Source organism: Natrix helvetica, assembly GCF_964273705.1.
Source record: "Natrix helvetica genome assembly, chromosome: 9".
Classification (NCBI taxonomy): Eukaryota; Metazoa; Chordata; class Lepidosauria; order Squamata; family Natricidae; genus Natrix; species Natrix helvetica.
In genome coordinates, this window is record NC_138560.1 from 23,984,220 (window position 1) to 24,007,663 (window position 23,444).

General features: G+C 43.2%; 1 protein-coding gene across 2 annotated transcripts in view; it reads right to left on the reverse strand.

The window, feature by feature from the left end:
• Positions 1-23,188, reverse strand: part of PTP4A2 (protein tyrosine phosphatase 4A2) — a 36,494-nt gene extending 13,306 nt beyond the window's left edge. Inside the window, exons 1-3 of one of the 2 annotated variants that reach the window (XM_081962323.1) lie at positions 22,905-23,188; positions 13,948-14,627; positions 10,175-10,267 (exon numbers count right to left, since the gene is read on the reverse strand). In XM_081962323.1, the coding sequence (XP_081818449.1) occupies positions 10,175-10,267; positions 13,948-14,043 (189 nt within the window). In that variant the 5' untranslated portion in view covers positions 14,044-14,627; positions 22,905-23,188. Of the gene's footprint in view, positions 1-10,174; positions 10,268-13,947; positions 14,628-22,900 lie in introns of both variants that reach the window. The other variant, XM_081962324.1, reaches the window with a different exon arrangement.
• Between the last annotated feature and the right edge of the window lie 256 nt (positions 23,189-23,444).

A 23,444-nucleotide genomic window follows, 5' to 3' on the forward strand; every position in this document is an offset into this window, starting at 1 on the left:
AGTACTCTGCAGAATTCACTGAATACATTTCCCCCCATCTTAATCTGGTAACAGAAGGGAGTGGTTGAAAGCTTGAGCGTATAGGACTGTAGGAGGGGGAAATGACCCAAATGTAGTTCTCTCAATCTAGGGATCTTCATGCCCTTTCCCCACAATGTCTGTTGATGTACCAACCACAATGGAGAGACGGTTTGTTCATTGCCACCACTCTTTACATAGAAAATTCTTCTCCAAACTTTTACTCCTATCTGCTCTCAACTGTCTCACTTTTTTGATAGCTAGCAGAGCAGTCCGGAGGCTGGGTGGCTTAGAATCCTGGTCAGAATAAGAATGCTTGTTTCAGAACAAGATACAAATTCTTTTACTCTGTAAATAAACAACCTAAAATGAACTGAAGACAACAGGAGAAATATGGGGGGGGGGTGTCCTCGTGGATTCTGTAGACTAAGGAAATAAAGAAAGCCAACATAGATCAATCCATAATAAAAAATTTAAACTTGATTCTAATTTGCATTTAGCTCCCCTTTTCATGCATAACTGTTTTCTGAATTTTCTCCTTCTGGGGAGAAGGATTTTTTTCTTACGGGGGGGGACCATTTTTGCTACATATTTCCCCATATTGGAAGGCAGTCATAAGCATGTTGCCCTCAAAAAGAATGCCATCAAATAGAAAGTGTTGGCACTTACCTGATACGCCTCTTCTCATAGTGGGGGGAGGAGTATCCAGGATGGGTCGACCTTATCCTCCAGCTGATTGGACTGAGTCAGATAAGCTCTTGGGACATGCCCCTGGCCCACCAGGCACCGCCCAGTTATCAGCGAAGAACTCTATCCGACTCGTTATGCCATCCACTCCAGACTAGTATAGTTTCAAACCTTTTATTGAAGAATAACTTAACATACCAGTGCAACATTCAACAAACACATGTTACATAACCATGTCAGGGGGGATCTGGATACTCCTCCCCCCACTATGAGAAGAGGCGTATCAGGTAAGTACCAATGCCCTTTCTCCATAGTGAGGGGGGAAGGAGTATCCAGGATGGGACGTACCAAAGCTAGTGCCATATATGCGCTCCGTGGAGGATCTTCGGGCGGCCTGGATAGTCTCTATTACCCTGGGGGAGAAGTTTTCCTCTCTCAGGATGCTCCACTCAACCGCCACGCGGTCAACTGGAGCCATTGGGGTTCCGGGTGCTCCATGGATCCCTGACTGAGGGCTATTCTCTCCTGGGGAATTCTCCACGCTCTGCCCACCGAGAGCGATTGGAGGTCTGCAAACCATGGCCTCCTGGGCCAGTAAGGGGCAATCAGTACCACCTCCGCCCCCTCCCAAAGAATTTTCTGAATTACTCTGGGAATCAGGGGCAAGGGTGGATATGCATATAGAAGTCCCCTGGGCCACTGGTGTTCGGTACCTGGAGTAGAACCTCGGTAGTTGGGTGTTGAGGTGCGTGGTGAATAAGTCGACCTCCAGGTGACCGAACCGGTTCATCACCTCCCTGAAGATGGCTGGATGAAGTCTCCACTCTGAGTGTTCTACTTCTGCCCTGCTGAGCCAGTCGGCTCTGGTGTTGTCCACCCCCGCTATATGTTCTGCCGTTAGGGATAGCACGTTCCTCTCGGCCCATCGTCCCAGTCTCTTGGCCTCTCGCATAAGGGCCCCTGATTTTGTCCCCCCCCCCCCCCTGTCTGTTTAAATGAGCCTTTGTGGCAATGTTGTCTGTGAGGACTAGAATGTGCCTGCCCTTGACAGAGCGGTGGAAGTGCATCAGGGCAAGGCGGACTGCCCTGAGCTCCAGCCAATTGATGCTGTGCGCCAGTTCCGCCTGGCTCCATTGTCCCTGCGCTAACTGATCTTTCAGGTGGGCACCCCACCTGAACAGGCTGGCATCCGTGGTCACCGTCACCCGGTCTGGCGTTCTGAAGACTTCGCCCTTTGTAATCGCAGGGACGTCCACCAGATCAGTGAGCGGGAGACTTCTGCCAGGAGGAGGACCTTGATCTGGGAACAGCTCCTGCGCCTTCGCTGGAAAGGCAAAAGGAACCATTGTAGGTCTCTGGTGTGGAGGCGTGCCCACGGAACAATGCCAATGGCGGAGACCATGGTGCCTAGCAGTTTGGACGAGGTGGCTAATGACACCCTACCTCCCGAGACCACCTGTATAGCTAGCCGTCTCAGGGAGATCTGTTTCTCTGCTGACAGAAAAACCTTGCCTTCCTCTGAATCTATCATAGCCCCTAGGTGGATTAGCTTAGTGGAGGGGTGAAGATGGCTTTTGGCCAGTTTAGGGAGAACCCATGGTCCCTCAGTGCTGCCATGGTGGTATCTAGATCCCTTAGAGCCCCCTCAAAGGAGGATGACTGTGTCAGCAGGTCATCCAGGTAGCATTGGATCCTGACCGGGACCTTTCTCAGATGAGCTGCCAGGGCAGCCCCTTGGTGAACACCCGGGGGGCGGATGACAACCCGAAGGGCAAGGCTCAGTATTGGAAATGCTGCCCTAGGTAACAGAACCTGAGGTACCTCCGGTGCTCCCGCAAAATTGGAATATGTAGGTAGGCCTCTGTGAAGTCTATGGAAGTGAGGAGGTCTCCCTGCCTAATCCCCTCTAGGATGGAGTGGAGCGAATGCATTTTGAACCTCCTGTAAAGGATGAAGCGGTTTAACCGCTTCAGGTCCAGAATAGTCCTCCAGCCCCCTGAAGCCTTGGGGATTACGAAGAGGATTGAGTAGTATCCCTGACCTTGCTGGTCTAGAGGCACAGGCTGGATGGCTTAGATATGGCCTCCTACATCAATAACCTCCTGGCTGGGTTATTGGAAACCGGGCAGATCCGGAAGAACCCTGGGGGACTGGCAATGAACTCCAGTGCCAGCCCATGTCTGATGGTGTGTTTGGACCCACCTATCAGCGGAGGAGCGGTCCCAGCAATCCGCGAAGTACGCTAAGCGCCCTCCAATGGGAGGTGAATCAGGTCTGGCCACAGTGTTTGTGGAAGGAGCGCCCCGCACCGTCTCCTCTGCCACCTCGAAAGGGCCACTTCTGCTGCTTGCCTTTCTGTGGCCTATCTGGGTACCTTTGCCTGGCAGCGAAACCGCCCTGGTACTGCCTGGCCCCTGAGTACCCCGCCTCCGGTCTCCTGAAGGAGTCCTGACCATGGAAGGAAGTCCCAAAGTCCTTTCCCCGGTAGGACCGTCTGGGGTAAGGCGTCGTTCTGAACTGACCCTTCTTTGCGGCTGTGGGAAGCACCTTCCGCTTATCCTTGTTCTCTATGAGGTACGGGTCCAGGGCTGTCCGGAAAAGGGTGTCTCCTGTGAAGGGAGTTGACGCCAAGCGCCACTTGTGCCGTACCTCGGCCTGCCACTGCCTCCACCACAGCAGTCTACGGGATGCGACGGTAGAAGCAATTGCTCTGGAGGCGAACTTGGCTGCGGACAAGGTGGCGTCCGCCGAAAATTGGATAGCTGCCACCAGTTTGTTGATGTCCTGGTGCGCTCTGCTCTCGGTGACGGGGATCCACTGCTGCAGCTCCTGCAGCCAAAGTAGGGAAGTCCAGTTGAAGGAGGCTGTGGTGGCCGCCTTCACCACCCAGGCCGCTGCTTGATGCCCCTTTTGGAGAGTGAGATCCGCCTTCCTGTCCTCCAACTTCAGAGCCTCTTCCGGTTCCCCTGGGAGGTTAGTAGGGGTATGCAGCGGCCGTACCGGCTCATCGATGGAGGGTTGAGATAGCGCCCCAGCCATGTCCTTATCCACATTGAAAAAGATCTTATCTGTGGATGTGGGCGTAGGCCCCGCTGTGGGGGCTGCCCACTGCCACTTGACTGACTCCAGGAAAGCCTTGGGGGTTGGCACTGTGTCGGTCTCAATGGCCTTCTCATCAAAGATGGTTTCTGCCGAAAACCCCTGAAGCTGAGTTGGTGCTTCAGCGGTTCTGTTTCCGAGCTTGGCTGCTGCCTTGGCTTTGAACAGGAGCGACTTGTACTGTGAGGGCTGGAACAACCCGGTGAAGGCCGGCTTAGCAGGGGGCATACCTTCGTCCTCGGAAAGCTTATCTTCCCTGACTTCCCCCTCCTCGCCCTCCAGGTTGCTGTCCTCCTGCGATGACATTGAGGAACTGGAGATGTCCTCCTCCTGGTCTACCAGGCCCTCTGGTGCCCTGGGGGGTAATGCCACCTGGGGCTGCGCTTGTGGCTGCTGGAAGGCCGCTGTCATACATTGCTGGAAGGCCTGCATCATTAGGTCCTGAAAGTTAGGGACCCCTGGGGGGGTTGTTGGCTGGGCGCCATGCCCACCTGAGCAGGAGGGGAACCCAGAGGTGGAATTCCGTGGGCAGGGCTGAACCCAGTGAGGCTGTATGTGGGGGGGGGGGATGCCACCCCTGAGCTAGACCCCTGATGTGTCAATTGGGATCCTTGCTTGCAATGGGGGTTCCTGCCCTGTGGCTCCGCTGAAGGTAGGGGCTCCAAGGGCCTTCCCCTTCTGCCCCAGGCCTGGGGTGGACTTGTACCCACTTGCCTTCTTGTAGAGCTGCTCCAGCCTCTTATGCCTCCGTGTTTCATACTTGGAGGCTTTGGCAGGCTTGTGACCACCCTCTTCCAGCTCTGCCCTGGGGGAAAGGTGCCTTCTCTTTTCCTTAGCCTTTCCTCCCTCTCACCCCTGGGCAGCCCTTGGGCTGGTCACTAACCCTGGCTGTTCCTCTGTGCTTCTGGCGAGGCTGCAGTCCATCGCTGCAGGTGCTAGACTCCTGCCAGTCTCTTCCTGGTTGCTGGGTGCCGCCATGTTGGACCATGTGATCCCTGCCGGCTTCAAGATGGCGCCCGTGCCAGGAGACGAAAGGCATAGTTTTTTAAAAAGTTCCCTGAAGCGTCTTGTGCTCCAAGGAGCTGCCGCGTGCCTCCCCCGTCACTCTTCGTTCCCCTCTGCCTCTCTCTGGCGCTAGGGGATTCACTCTGCCCGTGGACTCCCTCCGATGAGGTGAGCCACGTGGGCAATGGTGCGGGCGCTCCACAGTGTTTGGGAAGCCGCGGTTCGCTGCTCAACCCGGTGGGGAGCAGCGGAGCGGTCCGGTGCCTAGCAGAGCTTCCAGCGGCGGGCTCACCTCCTGGGCGGGGATCCTGCGCTGTCCTCTTCTGACGATCGCGCTCCCCGGCACTTGGACGCTCCGTGGATCCCACGCGGCAAGGCTTCCCTATGGAAGGCTTGCGCCCTGTGTTCCTGCTTGCCCGGCTGAAATCCTTTTCTGAGTGATACTTGTCTCACTCAGATGCCTGGTCGGCTTGCCGCCCCCAAGGGGGCTTTTGGCAATCTTTTTCTCTTCCGCTCTGGGAGCTATTCAGCCCACTGGCGTTGATTCTTCTTTTCTTTTTCTCTTCAAATTTTTTCAATCTTCCTGGAGCTCCAGGATGGCAAACCGTCCAGTTGAGGACTGAGTCGATAACTGGGCGGTGCCTGGTGGGCCAGGGGCGTGTCCCAGGAGCTTATCTGACTCAGTCCAATCAGCTGGAGGATAAGGTCAACCCATCCTGGATACTCCTCCCCCCTCACTATGGAGAACAGGGGTGTCAAATTTGCATCGTCACGTGATGTATTATGACTTTTCCCCCGTTCGCTAACAGGACATGGGTGTGGCTATCGTGTGATGCATCGAGGCTGCGAGTTTGACCCCCCCCCAAAGTAGAAGATTAGCCACATCATCTATGATTGTTTGCCACTCGCATTGAATAGCTCTTACCTATGAAATGGTGAGATAAACCCAGACATTGACTAACATTTTGCTTTATAGAGAAAGACCCACAGAATCTAATGAAAAAGGCAAGTGCTGATCAAAAACCAACAAGTGCGTGTTTTACTAGAGGATCAATAATACAAGGGAGGTCAACAGCTGCATCTCATCTAAAATCTCAACTAAAACGGGAAAACGTTTACAGCATGTATTTTTGCTGTCTGCATAAACATTTCTAAGAAAGGTTTACATGATATTTTTTTCAGTCTGTAGCTAATTTAATCCATGCTAATTGAAATTAAGGAATTAAGCTTCTTATAGAATCGAATATACTTTTTCCATAGCATAGTCTTCATTCTACAAGTGGAACCAACTACTTAACTGTTGATCCAAGCTGTTGCTAAGTGAAACTGTGCCCTGCTTATGATCTTACTCCACTTTTCCTTTGTTTTATAAATCTGTGAAGGTTGTAAATGCAAGGATTGGTCTGAAAGTTACTTTTTCATCACCACCATAATTACAAACAAGAGTTTACAATGCACTTGCTAAATGTACATTTTAAACATATTGTTTTAACTTATTTGTAAAGTTGCATTACTACTTAATCAAAATTATACTTTTTTAAACACAACGAAAAGCTAATTTTCCTTATGATTATTTAACAGAACCTTCAGCATTTCTATCTGGTCCCGGTGATCCCTCAGGTTCATATTTAGTCTCCATGCTGACAATCTTTTACTTTTCTTTATTTAATTCACACAAATTTAATCTATACTTGAACTATACGCTGGCTTGGTTCCAGAATAGAAAACAAAATCCCAGAAAATGGAATATGGCATTTGGCATAATTCTCCTGCAATGCATTTGGATATATAACTGTGGAAACAAACTATAAAAATTTGTTGTCATCTAATATAAATGTTTTATCCATACTTTTAGCCTACTGTACAAAAAGCTATAAATACTCGGAAAATAAATTCTGTGTACTTTATGACTGAGAAAACTAATAAAAAAAACATTAATCCAAAAACTCCTTACTTTTTTGAAAAGAGTTTAATACCTTTTCTTTGGGACACAGTGAAAGTATGTCAACTTAAAAAAAAAATCCATTATGTGAGCAGCAATCAAAGCTCTTCAAAGACTGGAAAAGTGAATTAAATCATAAACAGTAATTTGTCCCACAATAACAAAATAATTCCCAAACACTATGCTTTTTGACTGGGGAGGATGTGTGCGTGTTTAACTGAGAAGCCTTGTGTTAGTTTTTATTTGGTTCACTTTTTCGAGTAAAAGAAGTGAACCAGAGCTTGTCTGTATGAAAAGCTGAATATAGCAGGCTGTAATTGTTTAATAGTACTTAAGAGCTGGAAGATTAAATAAGACATGTTTTTTTAATATTAAAACTCCTTCTGAGATCCTGAGGTTTAATTCTGACATTAAACACATAGGACACATTTGTACTGAAGCTAGGCTCAAAGATGGCAGGTTCCTAATCGACTTTAGTTAAGGCTGAAATCAAAGCAGCTCCCAAAAGAATTTGGGATGGGCAACTTCTAGGAATTCCAAGGCTGGGAATTCCTAGAAGTACGAAAGATCCAAAAATAATCTTGGGAGAAAGCAACAGCCGCTCACTTTGGTAATGCTGACAAGAAGCCTACCAAGGTGAGCTTCTTGAAAATGTCTTTACTTTCACCTTTACAAAGACTACGCTTTGGCCTGAAATAAATTAGGATGGCTATTAAAACCAGAGGGCCCCAAGTTTTCATTCAGAAAAATCAGTATTCAATTTTTTAAAAAAAGATATCTCATTTAATCCTCCAGTTTAAATCATTTCTTAAATAACTATCATTTTCTGAAGAGACACAGGAATTCCAAGATCTTTCCATAGTAATTTGTTGTCCTTTCATTATTTTCATAATTTCTAGTAACGAAAACTTTTTCCCCCTTAATTATTGTCCCAAATATTGATGTTAATAATTGTAGTAACATCTATAAAAGATTTTCTTATTTGAAAATATTGAAACCAAGGCAGGATCCAAGTCCCAATATTTTATTATCCGTACTTGTCAAAGAAATCTTAACTTTGATATCAAAATATTTAGACTTGCCAAAGTTATCCAAAACCTTTTACTAACTTTTAGGTTCATGATGATTAATCAATGAATATGAACTGAAATCAGAATACCATAATAATTTATGTTTTAGCTACATCCCTATTTTATGCCATTTTATTCTAAATAAAACAAAAATAAAATCTGAGTTGACTCCCTGAATTTTTATTGCATTTAAGATTATATTACAGTTATACATACTTCACCTTAAAAAGTTGCATTTATTGAAATTATAGGGTTTGCTTTTACTTTGAACATGCATTCTGAAATCTTAACATTCAATATCTAATTGACATTGTAAGAAATCTAAGCATAAATATATCCTCTGCATCTTACTCTCTACATACTGTGTGTCTATATATATAAATATATACATACATCAGTAAATCTTTAAATTCTCCTGGGATGACACAGTAGCATAGCTGCAAAATTTTAGTAAACTTTCAGTTCTATAAGGCATTGGCAAAGATGCTACATGAAAATCTAGAGTACATTTTTCCATTAAATCTGAATAAATCACACCTATAACCTGTATAATATTATCTGTACTCAACCCACATTTACACTTGGCCCAGTAACATACAGACTTCAAAAGGCTGAGATTGTTATGAGATAAATGCAAATAAGTAATGAAATAGAGGTCCTGCAGCTTCAATCATTCTCACTTAGTCCCTCCTGCTAGTGGGAAAAGTTAACCAAAACAGTGAATTTCCTCACCAAATTTCTCAAGTATTTTTTTCAACTGGTTTCCCATGGTTTTTCTATAATTTGCTGTTCTCTTTTTTTTTAAAGCAACTCTCAGAAATCAGTTTATTTTTAAGATTGTTTCTAAAACAAGAATTCAGGGATCTTGGCATGGAGATAAAAGTTTTTTTTTTAAATACATAGCTTCCTTGGCTCTTAATTACAGATAATTGTTGTTTAATGTCCATTCAATCAGCGCTGAACGAAGGGACTAAAAGTCCAGTCCTTGACGTTCTGGCCAATGCAATGCCTCTGCGGTCACAGAAACAAAATTCAGGGTCACCCACATTTACAGCTGCCTTTTGGCCATCCACCTACCTGCTACCACCGGCGATTCCTGCCACCCGGCCCTGCTCACATCATATATCACTATTGTATAGCCGGGACCTTCTTTGCACCACCTTCTTTTGCACTGGTGCAGTCAGGACTTCTCGTGACCTGTCCAGGACCTCCATTCATGTCCCATCCAGGCCCTTCTTATGCAAAATAACCTCAGCACATGAAAGCAAGCCCTGGCTGCACCAGTGCAAAAGAAGGCAATGGGAAAGTCCCTGGCCAGCACAGTAGTAGTATGTAGTGATGGGTGCAGAAGCAGCTGGCAGCAGAATATAGGTAGGCAGCCAAGAGGGCAGAGATGGGGGTGGGTGGGAGAAATAAGCAGCTGGGGGTAGTTGAAAAGGAAGCAATCCCTTACCTGAGTCTTGGAGCTGGGAGAGAACAAGCTGGGAATGACTTTAGTATTAGTACCTGGATTTATAACAATTGGGACCAGAATCTCAATCACTGAGTGAAGCAGTGGTTAAGCAAGACAGTGATCACGTTCTTGGGAGGGCATTTTGCAGCAAATCAGAAGTGCTTCACAGGTCACAATTAATTCAAACTGTTATTAAGTGACTGGTTGTTAAGCAAGGATTACCTGTTCTTTTCTAATGACTGTGTTGGATTTAGTGGCAAGAGAGATTGCCAGGATTGCTGCTGCTAAGAATGTGGTCACATGATATCACACATCCCAACCGTCTAACCATCACTTAGCAATGGAAATTCCAGTCATTAATACAGACATTATCTGAAGATTACCTATATACACAGAGGATGCCAAGCAGCATACATATATGACTTGAGCCACTTTCTCATTCATACCTTTTGGGGGGTTTGCAATTTTCAATACATCAAAATATGCTCAGCTGCTAAAAAGCGACATGCTAGTATACACTATTTAGATCATAATCATGGGTTGCTCAGAAAACAGGCAGTTAACCACCTGTGACTATTTCCTCTGTGACTTCTCTATCTAACAACTTAGTTCAGTATTATCTGCTGAACTGACCAATTTGAAATCTTTGTTCTGATATGAACAGGATACTACTTGTACCTTCTTCCTCTAAATGAGTAACTGTCTAAACCTTGACTGGTCATAGACCTACAGGGAGAAAAATGGAAGCTGCTTTACAGCCCAGATTCCAAGCCAATTTTACAGAGATGCAGGAACATTCCACAGCTTTAAAAAGAAATTAATAATGACATTGAAAGATTTCCATATTGTCAGTCCTATTCTGTTCATGATTGTATTTCCCAAAGATTGAAAAATACTCACCAGAACTTGTATTCCTTCTTTTTCAACAGGTGCTTTATCATAGGTAGCATCGCAAACTCGCACCAAGGTGGTCACGCCGTATTTCTTCAGCTCCTTTTGTGAACAGGAAACATGTCCCATTTATTTCTCAGAGTAAGGGGGGGGGGGTAAGTGTCACTTGAGACATGCAGCTTTATTAATAACTATTAACATAGCAACCTATCAAAAGAAAGTATTTTTGCTACAACCTAAGATGGCTGCCCTGGTGCCTCTGTGTCAACAATGCATAAAAAAGAGTAATATTATACAGCAGTATTTAAAAACCTTTGGAATTTTCAGTATTTCTACATAAATACAAGTAGTTCTCAAGTTACGACTGTAATGGAGCCTGCTGATTATGGTCATAACTCATGATATCATAAAGCAGGTAAAGTCACTTGACTGACCTGATTTTATAGCCTTTTTGCAGCAGTCACGTAAACCCCATGGTCATAAAACAGCCACAAGCAGTCCTTTGCTTATGGGCATGGTTTTTGCAAAAAAATTGAAAATACCTTAAATACTGGATTTGGGCAAGACCATTATAAAATGCAGTCATGGGACACTGCAAACTGTAAATGCAGTCCAGTTGCTAAGCAGTCAAAATGGAATCACATGATTGGGGGGGGGGGGTGACCATGGAAAATCGTAAGTAATCACCACCCCGCAGGTAGATCCGCTGCAACTTCAACCAGTCACAGTTGAGGACCTACATCATCTTGTGATCAGTTCCCCATACAAGTCCTAAAACTAGATAAAGAGTTCCCAATTAAACAAGTAAGTAAAAAACACTGTCCATTTATTATTGAGGAAAATAATCCAAAACTATGTATTTGCATGTGGCAAAAGTATTGGAACCCCTTCATTTAAAGGGGAAAGTATAATTCCTTTGATTGAAACACCTGAATCTAATCAGGTATGATTTAAACTTATTTAATTTGCCTGGAGAACAGATAATAGTTAAGGTCATATATATGATGAAATATTGAAAACTCAAAAGGATTCACATCTTTTAAGCACTGCTGTAAATGTTTCTAGTTTTTCTGCAAATGGGGCAACAGGCTGTTGGACTTCAAGAATGTAGAACCCCTTCATTTTTTGCCTATTAGGAGAAATCGTCAAGTAACGTTAAATCTGGAAACAGAAGAAAATTCATATATCCTGGAATTCATCCTCCATCAATAAAAAAGTAAGATGTACTACCAAGCTGAGGAAAAGGGGTAGGGAGAAAGTAATGCGGAGTACACATTTTGCTCCATATAATTCTTCCCCATATATATAATTTTTGGTCTGAACATTTCCAGACAGAGACTAAGTTCTTTTGCGTAGTAAGTATTTTAGATTATTTTCTGTTTTTCAAAAGCTTTTGGGAAGAAACAAACAAACTCAAGGATGCGGATTGTCTCTAAAATCCTCCAGGATATTTTTCTGAGATTCTATCTACCCTGCTAGGAGTTAGTTATATGTGCTGAAATGTGGCTGCTCTTGTAACTATAGTGAAAAGTAACAGAGTATTTTAAAGGGGAATTAGATCAATTCATTGACAAGACCATCATAATAATTAACATACCACTTTAAGAAATATAAATTCCTGCTTTCTGGTCAGGGTAAAACTAATCCTACAGATAGCTGTACTATATCGGGAACTATAGTGAAGCATCTGGCTTTTAGATAATTATAGAGGACATATACACAGAAGCAAGGGCATCAGCTTTTCACCTGGAGTAAACGCTTAACAGACGGCAAAAAGTGTTTATACAAGTAACAGCCAAACATCAAATTTTCTTTTAACAGAAGACCACAGGTTAGAGTGACTATATCAAGAAAAGGCTTTGCTTAGCCTTTAACATATTATTTATATGTATAGAGAAGGAAACAGACAAGCAAGCTTTATCAACAGCCTAAAAGAAAGAATATTTAAGAGTAACTTTTTTAATCAGAGGGAAGAAAGGTAAAAAATGTTAAGTGTCCCCAACATAAACAAGAGCCCCACAATGAGGAAAAACAAAACTAACCACCACCACCAGCTCAACTAATCTCATTTACATGGAAATGTTTGGTTGCCTTGTTTAGACAACCATCAAACTTTACTTGTCTGAAATATTGCCTTGTTTTCTGATGGTAATCTATGGCAATAATTGTTAGAGTAAACAAATCATTTCATTTTAGTGATAGATCTTAACATTAAAAAAATAAAGGGAAACTAGCATCCTGCAAAGCAAGGCATTCATCTCAAACGTGTTCTGCATTCCCAACAAAGCCTCTGGACCCCACTAATAAAAGGGATTCTTGGGGAAGTGTCAATCAATTAAATCCCGATTCCTGGTGATTACACAAATCTGCAATTTCTTGGCAGCATTTTCAGAAGTGACTTCTTAAGTCTGAGAAAGTGGCAGTCTCAAAGTCATCCAGCAGGCTTTTGTGCCTAAGGCAGAAATAGAACTATGGAGTTTAAATGCTCAAGGCATTTATTTTAGAACAGTGGGTCATTGCTGCTTAGTACTGTGTTCATTCTAGCATATGATTATTTTGCAACCATCTTATGAAATGTCCATCACACACTTTTAACCTGCAAATTTACCTACCAGCTCAGAGAATTTGTGAGATCCTGAGCAGTATCTGACAGAGACTTTGGGAGAAAACAGGAAAGTATATTAGTCAGTTTTGCAAAGTGGAACTGTATTTATGTGTTAAACATACCAAAGACAGGGGGGAACCTTCTTTGTATTTTCATCATACTCCTCTATTATGTAAGCTGTCAATTGCTGACAATTATGCAGGATCACTAATGGTCTCTTCAAAGCAAGTCAAAGGAATGACATGGTTCCTTTATTTTAAAAGCTGAAATAGACTGACATTCATTCTTACCACAGAATAGTTAAAGTGAGTAACCTAGATATGCTGAAGTGCAAGTTCTCCTCACTTAACTACCTAAATTGGGACTGGCAAGTCCATCACTAAGTGACACAGCCTTTAAGCAAAACCTCATCTGACTACTCTGCTTAGCAATAGTGATTTGTTTGTTTGTTTGTTTGTTTGTTTGTTTATTGGATTTATATGGATGGTTCCAGCAATCCCAGTTGCTGCTGAGTGAATCTCACATGGCTAAGTGAGGACTCCATGAGATCCAAGACATTATTGGAAGAAAGGAACCGCCTCTACTTCAATGCATCTCCACCTATCTATCTCTGCCTTTTGGCCATCTACTTAATTGCTGCCACCAAATGCCCCTGCCACCCAGCTGGCACTATCAGCTAGGAATCTTACCAGAAAGAAGGAACCAGCCAGTAGTGGAGCATAGTGCAGCACACACACCCTCCACCTATATAGCTCTCACCCACAAGTGCATGGCCAGGATGCACAGCCTAGCAGAAGGGAGGCAGATGAAGACAATAAAGTCAGTGAAGGGGGTGGTAGCAGTGGTTGTAAAAGTGGGTGGAATTTTGTTCATGTGACTGTGGGAGGCACTGCAATGGTGGGAACTCTTGTTATCACTAAGTGTATTGGTTTCATCATAGCTATTCTCTGCTCCACATAGTTTCTATGAAGGAGGGCCCCTTTTTTGGTAGGAACCCATGGAAGCTGTACTTTTAAAAGAATGAACCAACAGCAGAGGGATTTCTATGAATGGGCTACATAAAATTACTTTTTTCTTCTTTTGGTATGCCCTTTCTTCCTCCTTTCCATTTCTCCATCTCTCAATACTTTTTCAAATGCTTCAAACTTTATACATCATAGATGGATACCCCTCTTACCTCTGTGAATTTGGTGAGGGTTGCATTGGTTGGGTTGTGGGTAATCAGGAAGCGCATTGTCTCATAAGTAATCTCCACTGGAGCAGGACGGTTCATAATGGCGAAGGGAGGAAAGTGTATGAGGGCTAACAAAAATTAAAAATTAAATTGTGCAATGTTTCACAGCAGAAAACATCAAAGACCACTAAAGTGGGGAATTCGTGGGAGTTTTCCTTATTTCCTTGGTCTTGTTCTTCAAAATAATGTTTCACTTTAAGAAATACTGCTTTTCTTGAGCATCTGCTGGAATTCAACTTCAGCCTCAATCACTGCAGGTGGCACTCCTTCAGATTTTGCAGGTTTCTACTACATGCAAAAAATAGGCAGCCTTGACTACATTTAGGCACTGGTGAGGCACAAAGAAAATTGTAAGGACAAGTCTTCTCTCCAACGGAGTTCAGCCAGGCTTTGCTTCTCTAGTGTCACTAAGAGGAAGAGGTTTCCAATGTACAGAAGATAACCCCATATATTTGAGGGTTATCTCTCAGTGTCTTGAGTCTTCAAGGCCAGGTTGAGTTATCCCACGAGGGACCCCAGCCTCCAGCTCACTTCTCAGCCAGGGTGCTGTGCTGGGCCCGGCAGAAATCTGCCCTGACACTCAGAATCGCCATAAATGTGTGGCTTGGATTCAAATGGAAAACCTAAAAGACAAGGAAGAAATATCTAGGCTTACAGAGAGGTATTCATAGATTTTTAAAGAATTCATGTATGAAAGAGGCAACTTTCATATCACCCGATACATACAGCCTACAGATGACACATTGCACTAATTCTCCTTGTATGCAGATTTAGAACTAATTCTGCCTTTCAATGACGCTTAATGCACTGGTTAAAAAATTGTTACCTGTGTTCACAGGCTGCTTATGGAAGATTTAGTGTCAAGATATGAAAATTGAGGGCTTCGTTAAGTGCATACATATAGCAGTCATGTCAGGAGGAAACTGAAAGCCAAGAACAGTTCAGCTCACATTTTTCCAAGGCGGTGTGTTCCATGACGCACAACATAAAACAAATACCAGGAAATTCTAACCTGCCTCACTTCAGTGTTGATCTTTACCAAGGTTGTGACGTACATTACCCAAGACAATATACTAAGAAAGGGACTACATGCTTCAGTAGCCTGTTTATACATTCCCAGGTAAGCACTTTAATCTCTTCAGTAGCCTGTTTACACAATCCCAGGTAAGCACCCTCAACCCAATCTGAATATGGAGAGGGTTTTTTAATCAAAGAAAAAGCTAGCCATGTCCTGGGAATGCTGAAAACACCTAAATTTTATGGATTATGAGTGAAAACAATTTAGCTATTATAAAGAGTTTTGCAGGTGTAGAAATGTTTGCAACAGTCTATCATGCTCACCTACTGGGGAAATACAACCAAGTGGTTTTCACAAGTCTATCTCCACCACAATGTTATAGAGAAGGTGGTAGAGATATGTGCTGCGTCACTAAGCGCACAGTGCCTTTCAGAATGAAAGACTACTTTGAAGGAAGGAAAGACCAATGTGCAAAAACCTTCTGCCATAGAAACATTCCCTCACATTTTCCAGTTTCATTACTACTACTAGGATTTAAAGCTGTAAATCATTAGTTGTATGGGACCACAGCTCAGGTCCCAAGTAACATGATCTTCAATTGTGCTGACTGCAGATTATAGATGATGAAGTTCAATACATAGAAAATCCCAGACTGGCAAAGATAAACTGAAAGGGACACTTAATAAAATGTAGAAAATGCTGGCAATGTGAAATGGGATTTTGAGGCATAAACACTGCTTTGCAATGCTGTTGTTCAATTTTCTCTTTGCCTATAAGTACATGTAAAGCATTCAGGTCCCCAAAGAATCTCAAATGGTCCAATAGCCAGAGAAGGGGAAGCCATTTTCTAGGCAAACAGCTTGAAACAACATTGAATGCAGAGAAACTATCAACTGACACTAGGGAATCAATTAACCATATACCGGTAGTTACAAGTGAGAAGAGATTTATAAAACAACTACTGCTTGCATAAAGGAATGCTGTTGCTATAGCTCTCCTTAACAATTCCTAAGGGATTAGACTTCTAATGGGTAGTTTATATAATAGTGCAGAATTTTAACCTCTTCTACTTTTCATTTTTCCAACTGCCTATGTCACAATAGGACAGCCGGCAACTACTGTATGATTTTTAAACATGATTCAAGCCATAGTAACAGAGGCAGCCAATGGTGAGCAAACACAAGTAGAAATGCATTTGTTTCTATGTAGCATTGCAACCACAGAAAAATACGACAGGCTAGCAAAGGAAACCATCACTTCAGAAACTGAGATGGTATTACTATTTGCAAACCTGAAACTGCACTAAGAATATATAAACTGTGTATAATGTAACCTCGTCTAATAGATTAGTACCCTGAAGAAAAATAATTAAGATGACTATATATGATTTTTCAAGACCATCTTTGAGACATGGATCACAAATGTTAGAAAATACTGTTGGAAGTCCAAGGTTCTATATTACTTATTTTAATTTATGAGGATTGCTTAATAAATATCAAAGTACAATAGAATATATACAAGAAAAATATTGAATATAGAAGAAAACCATGTGCAAAAAGGTCATTTTCTGATCTTTTAAAATATCATGATTTAAATTTTGATTTTTTTTTTTACCTTTTTTATTCTTCTCATAAGAAAAGTCATAAAGCAATTTACTTTTATACTGATTATACCAGCAGACTCTGGATTATCAAGCTTGATAGTTTCATTTTTTTAAAACTATGGTCTCCGCCCCCTCACTCCCAAACTTAATCATTAGCACTTCGATTAAACTCCAGCATGGCCATAATCAAAAGAATGGCATGAAAACAGAAAGTGACATTTCCTCTTTACTTGCTTGTATATTAAAAACTGTTCTCAGAAGCAGTTATAAGTAGTCCTCAGTTTACAACCAGTCACTTAATGACTATACAGATTTATTATGGCCACCAAATCGATGCTTTATGGCTCATAAGGCACTCCCCCAAGTATCAGAAGTGGTCATGCTGGCCCTCTCTTGTGACCAAATGATTGCCACATATTAGGCACATGGCAATCAGTCAGCTTTATAACCGGTCATGACATTCTGTGGTTACATGACTGAAATTGAAATTATTTTTGGCAATTTCCAGTAAAAACACCCATTCACACAAGCACCGTGTTTGCTTAATAAACAGAAAATATAGAGCTCAAAAAAAAAAATCCTCAGAGCTTTGGAAAAAATACAATTTGGTTTTCATTGCAGTAAGAATGGATGTAGCAGGAAGTAATTTAGGAAGTAGATTAGGCAATAGATTAGGAAACCCAGATCTTGGGGATGACATGACATAGGGACAGGGACATGGTTTAAACATTAGCTAAGCTTAGCTCATTAGTCTTCCCCCCCAAACTGGATAGCCTCCAGCTGCACTGAAACTACAACTCAGAATTTCCAAACAGCATTTTTTGCATGCTTTTTTTTTGCCCTCCCCAGGCTCCAGAGGCTTTATAGGAGCCTGGGGAGGGCGAAAACAGCCTCTCCCCCTCCCCGAAGCCCTCCAGAGGCTTCAGAGACCTTCAGGACGCTTCCCTGAAGCCTCCTGAGCAGTCAAAATGAACCTCCGAGCAAACCGGAAGTCCATTCCCAAACTTCCGGTTAGCCCGTAGGGTCAGTTTTTTGCGCTCGGGGGCTTCAGGGAAGCTCATGAAGCCTCTGGAGGGCCTTGGGGGGGGAGCGGGGAAGGCTCTTTTCGCCCTCCCCAGGCTCCTATAAAGCCTCTGGAGCCTGGGGAGGGCGAAAAATGGCTTTAAAAAGGGTGAACTCAGCTGGCCAGCGCGCGCATGCATGCTGGCCAACTGACAGGTCAGCGCCTCGCGCACCCTGACAAATGGCTCCGCGTGCCACCTGTGGCACCCGTGCTATAGGTTCGCCATCACTGCTTTAGATTGTTGCTAGCTATATTAATTATGATCAAATAGTACCACGTCTCAGCAATGTATGCAGCTATGTTTTATCAAGATTTTAAGCACAAGCCAGATTTCCTTCAGTTAGTATAGATAAAGATGTATAATTCTCATTGCATTCAGGTATTCAGGCTCTCCTCCAGCTTAACCTCCTATAACAATAACTAAGCCTTTTCACATTCAGAAGTAGGTAATCTTTGTTTCTATTTTCTCTTTAGTAACCTTGTTACTAATTTAACAACTACAGTGGTTCACTTAACTGTGGCAAGAAAGATCGTAAAATAGAGAGAAAACTCACTTAGCAACTGTCTCATTTAGCAATTGGGCTCGAGCGTGGGCGTATGTTCAGGACTACTTGTACTGTTGTAATGTGTTGGATGTATTGATCCACCTTCTCTTTCATCTTATTCTGCTGAATGTATTCTTAACGTATTCTGTGCTCAGAGTCATTATGAATTGGGCAGCCTATAGATTTAATTTATAGTTATACACTTGGAATTTTTTTTTAAAAATGGTATTCATTTTCATTAAAGGGTCCAGTGATTTACATTCAACAAAATAACATACAAATTAAGCATTCAAAATAGCCTAATGTCTGCCTACAGCAGTGTTTCTCAACCTTGGCGACTTTAAGTCCTGTGGACTTCAACTCCCAGAATTCCAAAATGGGAGTTGAAGTCCACAGGACTTAAAATCGCCAAGGTTGAGAAACACTGGCCTACAGGATAAAGGATGCTACAACTGGAATATCACTTATTCAATGATAATTTGGTTTGAGGGGATGTTATGAAGATTGTTCTATATTAAACAATATACTAATAGCATTTCATAATTAGTGATAATTTCACCAAGAATAATTTTTCACTGGGCTGTAAACATTGAGAAATTAATCTAAATTTAAAAGAATCATGAATACACAGGTATCAAGCATCTTACTTGCTACACTGAAATATTAGCAGCCTGAAAGCAATTATAAAATAGCAAGATACTGAAATAAATGTATTTCATAAATAAATGTTACAGAAAAAACAGAAGGGAGGCGTGTGAGCATTTAGGGGCTTATCAACACCTCAGATTTCTATGCATCAGTGCCAAATTTCTAGGAGCTCAGATGGGTTAGGGTATAAGCTATTAAGATTCTACACCAAAGATAAAATATTATGGGACTTATAAGAGATATGTAAAGAATTATCCCCAACATGTTTGCATTGCAATGATGCATATTTTCTACAAAACACTAAACAGGGAAATATTTTGGAAAAGTACACCATGCAAATTGTTCAAGATAATTTGCATAAGGCAATTTTTGGATTGCACTGGAAAATTTATGATGCAAATTACCCAACACAAATTAGCCACATCAGTGATGTAGAATAGAAAATTTTCCATGGGAAAATAAAAACACTGGAGAATTTTCCATACTGCAGTAATCTGATTAATGGCAATTTATTTTCAATGTAACGTCTATATCAACAGACTTCAACAAATCTTACATGATGTGGAAAAGACCTAGAAACTGCAAGTACAGAACTCATTTCTGAACTGTGGAAATAATGCATGAAATTAATTGTGCTAATGAACAAAGTGATTTTGCAGAGTTCCTAGAATTTGCTAAAATGAGCAAATTAATTTCAAAAGCAAATAATTTAGATCCATAAATAAATTATTGCAAGATTTCCAATTACTCACAATTTTGAGAGAATGTGTTTCCAGTATATGCAGGGAGGAAAGGTATGTGGCAGAATGGAAATAAAATATATTACAAAACCAACTCTCTCAACATGTCACCCCTCAGGTATATTTCACATGTCAGCCTCTAGAAGCTGATGACCCACATCTTCTATGACCAATGTCAACAATTCTGTTTACTCAAATGACTAATTATTGGTATACCTCCAGATCATACAGACAAGTTAGTATAAAACCAGTTTCAGAAATTAAGTTTACGTTTGGAGAACTTTGTGAGATAAAGGTCAAAATGCAGCAAGATTGTAAAAGGTTATATATATATTTACTGAACAAGCAAGCTATTCAACTTCATTTCCATATTAGACAAGTTATCATTCACCTCACAGACTAAAAGTCCATTTAGCTTAGCATTTTATCAGTATGATAGAATAACGGAATTTCCCGTGTGTGGTAGTTAGAGATAGAGAGATTTCATGATTAGATTATCATTGTCAGTAGCTCCAAGTGAACATAATCTATAAAATTGTTATTCCGATGTAAAAATTACTGTTGTATTTACTTCAAGATGTACCAATAACTGCAATTTTGGGTGCTTTTTTAGAAATCAACTTTCTATCTATTCTTGTGCTGCATTGTCCCGTTTCTTTAACAAAAATCACATTATCCACCAATTTGAATAAAGATTTTTATCCCCCCCCCCAAAAAAACAGAGGAAATTGCATCCGATCTCCTTCCAGTAACAAAATGCAGAACTTCTGTGCTGTATGATGAAAGGTATTCCTCCCAACCCCCCGTTTCTTTTTTTAAAAGAAAAACTGGATTTTCTAAATGGCACAAAAGTTATCAATTTTAAGAAATGATCACAGTAACATTCCACTTGCAAGAGAGAGAAATGAAAATAAAGCTGAAATTTCAATTCCAACCCCCTCCCCCAAGTTTGAAAATTGATATTTTTTAAAAAAAAAAGTTTTTAGTACAGTATCTACAGATCAAATAAATTACTTGTTAGTAAAAGTACATCACAGCACCCTAAAAGGTTTTTGCACCTTACTTCAGACAGAACCACAAAGTCTTTATTCAATTTACGTGACTTTACAGCCACATATTCTCTGTCTTCCTTCTGGGCTCTCATCAGTTAACCAGCACAACATCCCACAGTAGGGCAAAGTACAGAGACAGGGGCAGAAGATAGATTATATGCACTTTAGCTTTATAGGAACAACTTTTTCTGACAAGTGTTCCTGTTAAGTCATAGTTTAAATCAATTCCCAGAGTTTTGGCAGCTCTCTTAACAAATTACACTCTAGGTACATTTTTGATTTGTGAGTGAAATATTTAAGAAGCTTAATGAGACTTACTTTTTAAATGAATTAACTATTCTAATTTTTGGGACAAAATGCATAACTCATATTAATATATTTTCTGTGATTATAGAATGAAGATTACTTTTAAAGGAACTTTTCTCTTCAACACCAGTATCAGTACCTTTTTTTAAAAAAAAAAAGACCTTTAAGTAAGCAATTGGAAACAAAGCTTTTAATGAGTAAATGTTAAAAGTGTGGGGGGGGGGGGGAATCAGCCTTCATTTTTATAAATAAATAAAAAAGATTTCAGCAGACCTCCACATGAATCAACAGGCCAAGGTGTCCTAAAGAGATCCTATCATCGTGGGTTCCAATCTCATAGAAACAAGCCTTTCTCGTGAAGGACTGACCAAAGCTCATTTCTGCACTTTGAGTCACAAGAGGAGGTGCCTAGTTTTCCTTACTACTGCAGTTCTGAGTCACAACCACTTCTGCTCATTCAACAGGAAGTGGGCAAGTTTTCTCTTCATTTTCAATTTACACAAGAGCGAACTGAAACTAGCAACCTGTCCATGGAGACTAAAATCAACCTCAGAAAGACAAAAAAAAAGTTTGAAGCAAACAAATAAACAAAGAGAGATGGGACCCAGCCACTTAATTCAAATATTGATGCATACATTTTTTCTAGGCTTCTAAAAAACCCTTAACCCCTGGGAATATTTTAGCCCTAACGGACTGCCTCGACGCCCCATTAGCTTTCTCACCCAACTTTGCTACCCATTTCTAACTACCCCATCCCCCCTCTTCTCTTTGCATTCTCCTCTTGGCCTTTTAATTACCAAGCAGCACATACGCCTACTGTATATAGGCAGCTCTCATTTCCTCAACGTCTTGAGCTCCAAACTCCATCTATTACATAACCACCGCCTCTTACTCCACTGCCCTAACTCCCAGTTTAAGAGCTGCGCTTCTAGTTTACTCTGCCCAGCTCTTCCCCAACCTGCCTCCTACCCAGCCTCCATTTTGTTCTCCTTCCCAACTAGGATGCCATGCCACAGGTTGCTCCAGCAAGATCTCGGCGGCTCCCTCCTCCCCTCCATCCCGGGGCGCTCCAGGTGTATACATTTCTCAGCCCCGTCCCCGTCCGGTCCGCCCTCTGCCTCCCCCCCCTTCGCTGACGCCAAAGGCAGCCGGGCTTCCCTCGTTGACCCGGGCTGCCATCTTTGCATCCAAGGGCAGCCGCGCTCAGAAAGCCTGGCTCGGTGGGAAACACGTCTGTGGATATTACAGCCATGGGGTGGTGGGGGTGTTAAAATAAGGGTATAAAATATTGGTGAAGAATAATAATGATAATGATAATGATAATAACAACAACATATTCATACGTTAAGATACACAAAAGGGAAGAAAGAAATGATAATAAAAGGCATGCACAAAATAATAGGAAACAATAGAAATGTAACATTCAGGGATACTAGAGATTATGTTTACGTGTCCTGAAATGTAGGTTACCCACTTACCACACCATTTACGCACTGAGAGGGTTATAAAAAATAAAAGTTTGACTGGGAAAAAGCTCCTCTCTCTGGAAGGAGGGAAGGTCACTTGCAAAACCCTCCAGCGGATCTGCCGACGTCCTAAGGGCCGCTCTTGTCCGGCTGCTTCCCACCAGCATTTCCCCTCTCTCGTCCCCCGTCCAGGGCTTCATCAGCCCTCGCCCCGGGGCCCTCGGGAAAGGGCAGGAAAGCCCCGCGCGCGAGAGAGGCCCCCGGCTCGGGCCCCGCATTTCGCCCTCCGGCCCCCCAACTGCCCCGCGGAACTCGCGCGCCTCCAATGTCACCCCCGGCGCCGCCCCGCGTCCCGCTCCCCCCACAGGCCACGGCGTCGGAGCGGAGCTGCCGCTGGGCCAGAGGACCGCCGTGGCCTCCTTCCCTCCCGCGCCCGCCGCCGCCGCCGCGCTTACCCACCGGCAGCATTGAAGGTGCAGGCGCTGAGCGGGCCGGGCGCCTCCCACACGGCCTGGGCGGGGAGGCCCCTCTGCCTGCGTCAGGGCGCGGAGCCGGGCCAGAGTGGAGCGGCCGAGGAGGAAGAGGCGAGCCGGGCCGTCTGCCCGCGACGCGACGTCGCGGCCGAAACCGGAGTTGTCCGGCGGCAGCAGAAGCGGCGGCAGCGGCGCCTTCGCGACTCCCCTCAGGCGGCCCTGACAGGCAGGAGGCCTCCCACCAACCACAAGGCCCGCCGGGAAAGCGGCCCCGCCCTCCCGTCCGCTGGTGTCGCGCAGGTGCGCCTGCGCCGCGCCCTGGCCGAGGGGAGGGGCCCAGTTGCCTCGGCGCCGCTCTTCACGCGGCCTCAGACCGCCCCGCCTCTTTCTCCTTTCGGGGGGGGGTGGTTCACGTGGGCGCCCTTAGCGGGAGGCTCTCTGAACGCACGGAGCTGGCCCAGGATTGGATGGGATACCACCAGGAGATCCCATATCCATTGTGGAGGGAGCCAGGGGTCAAGGCTCT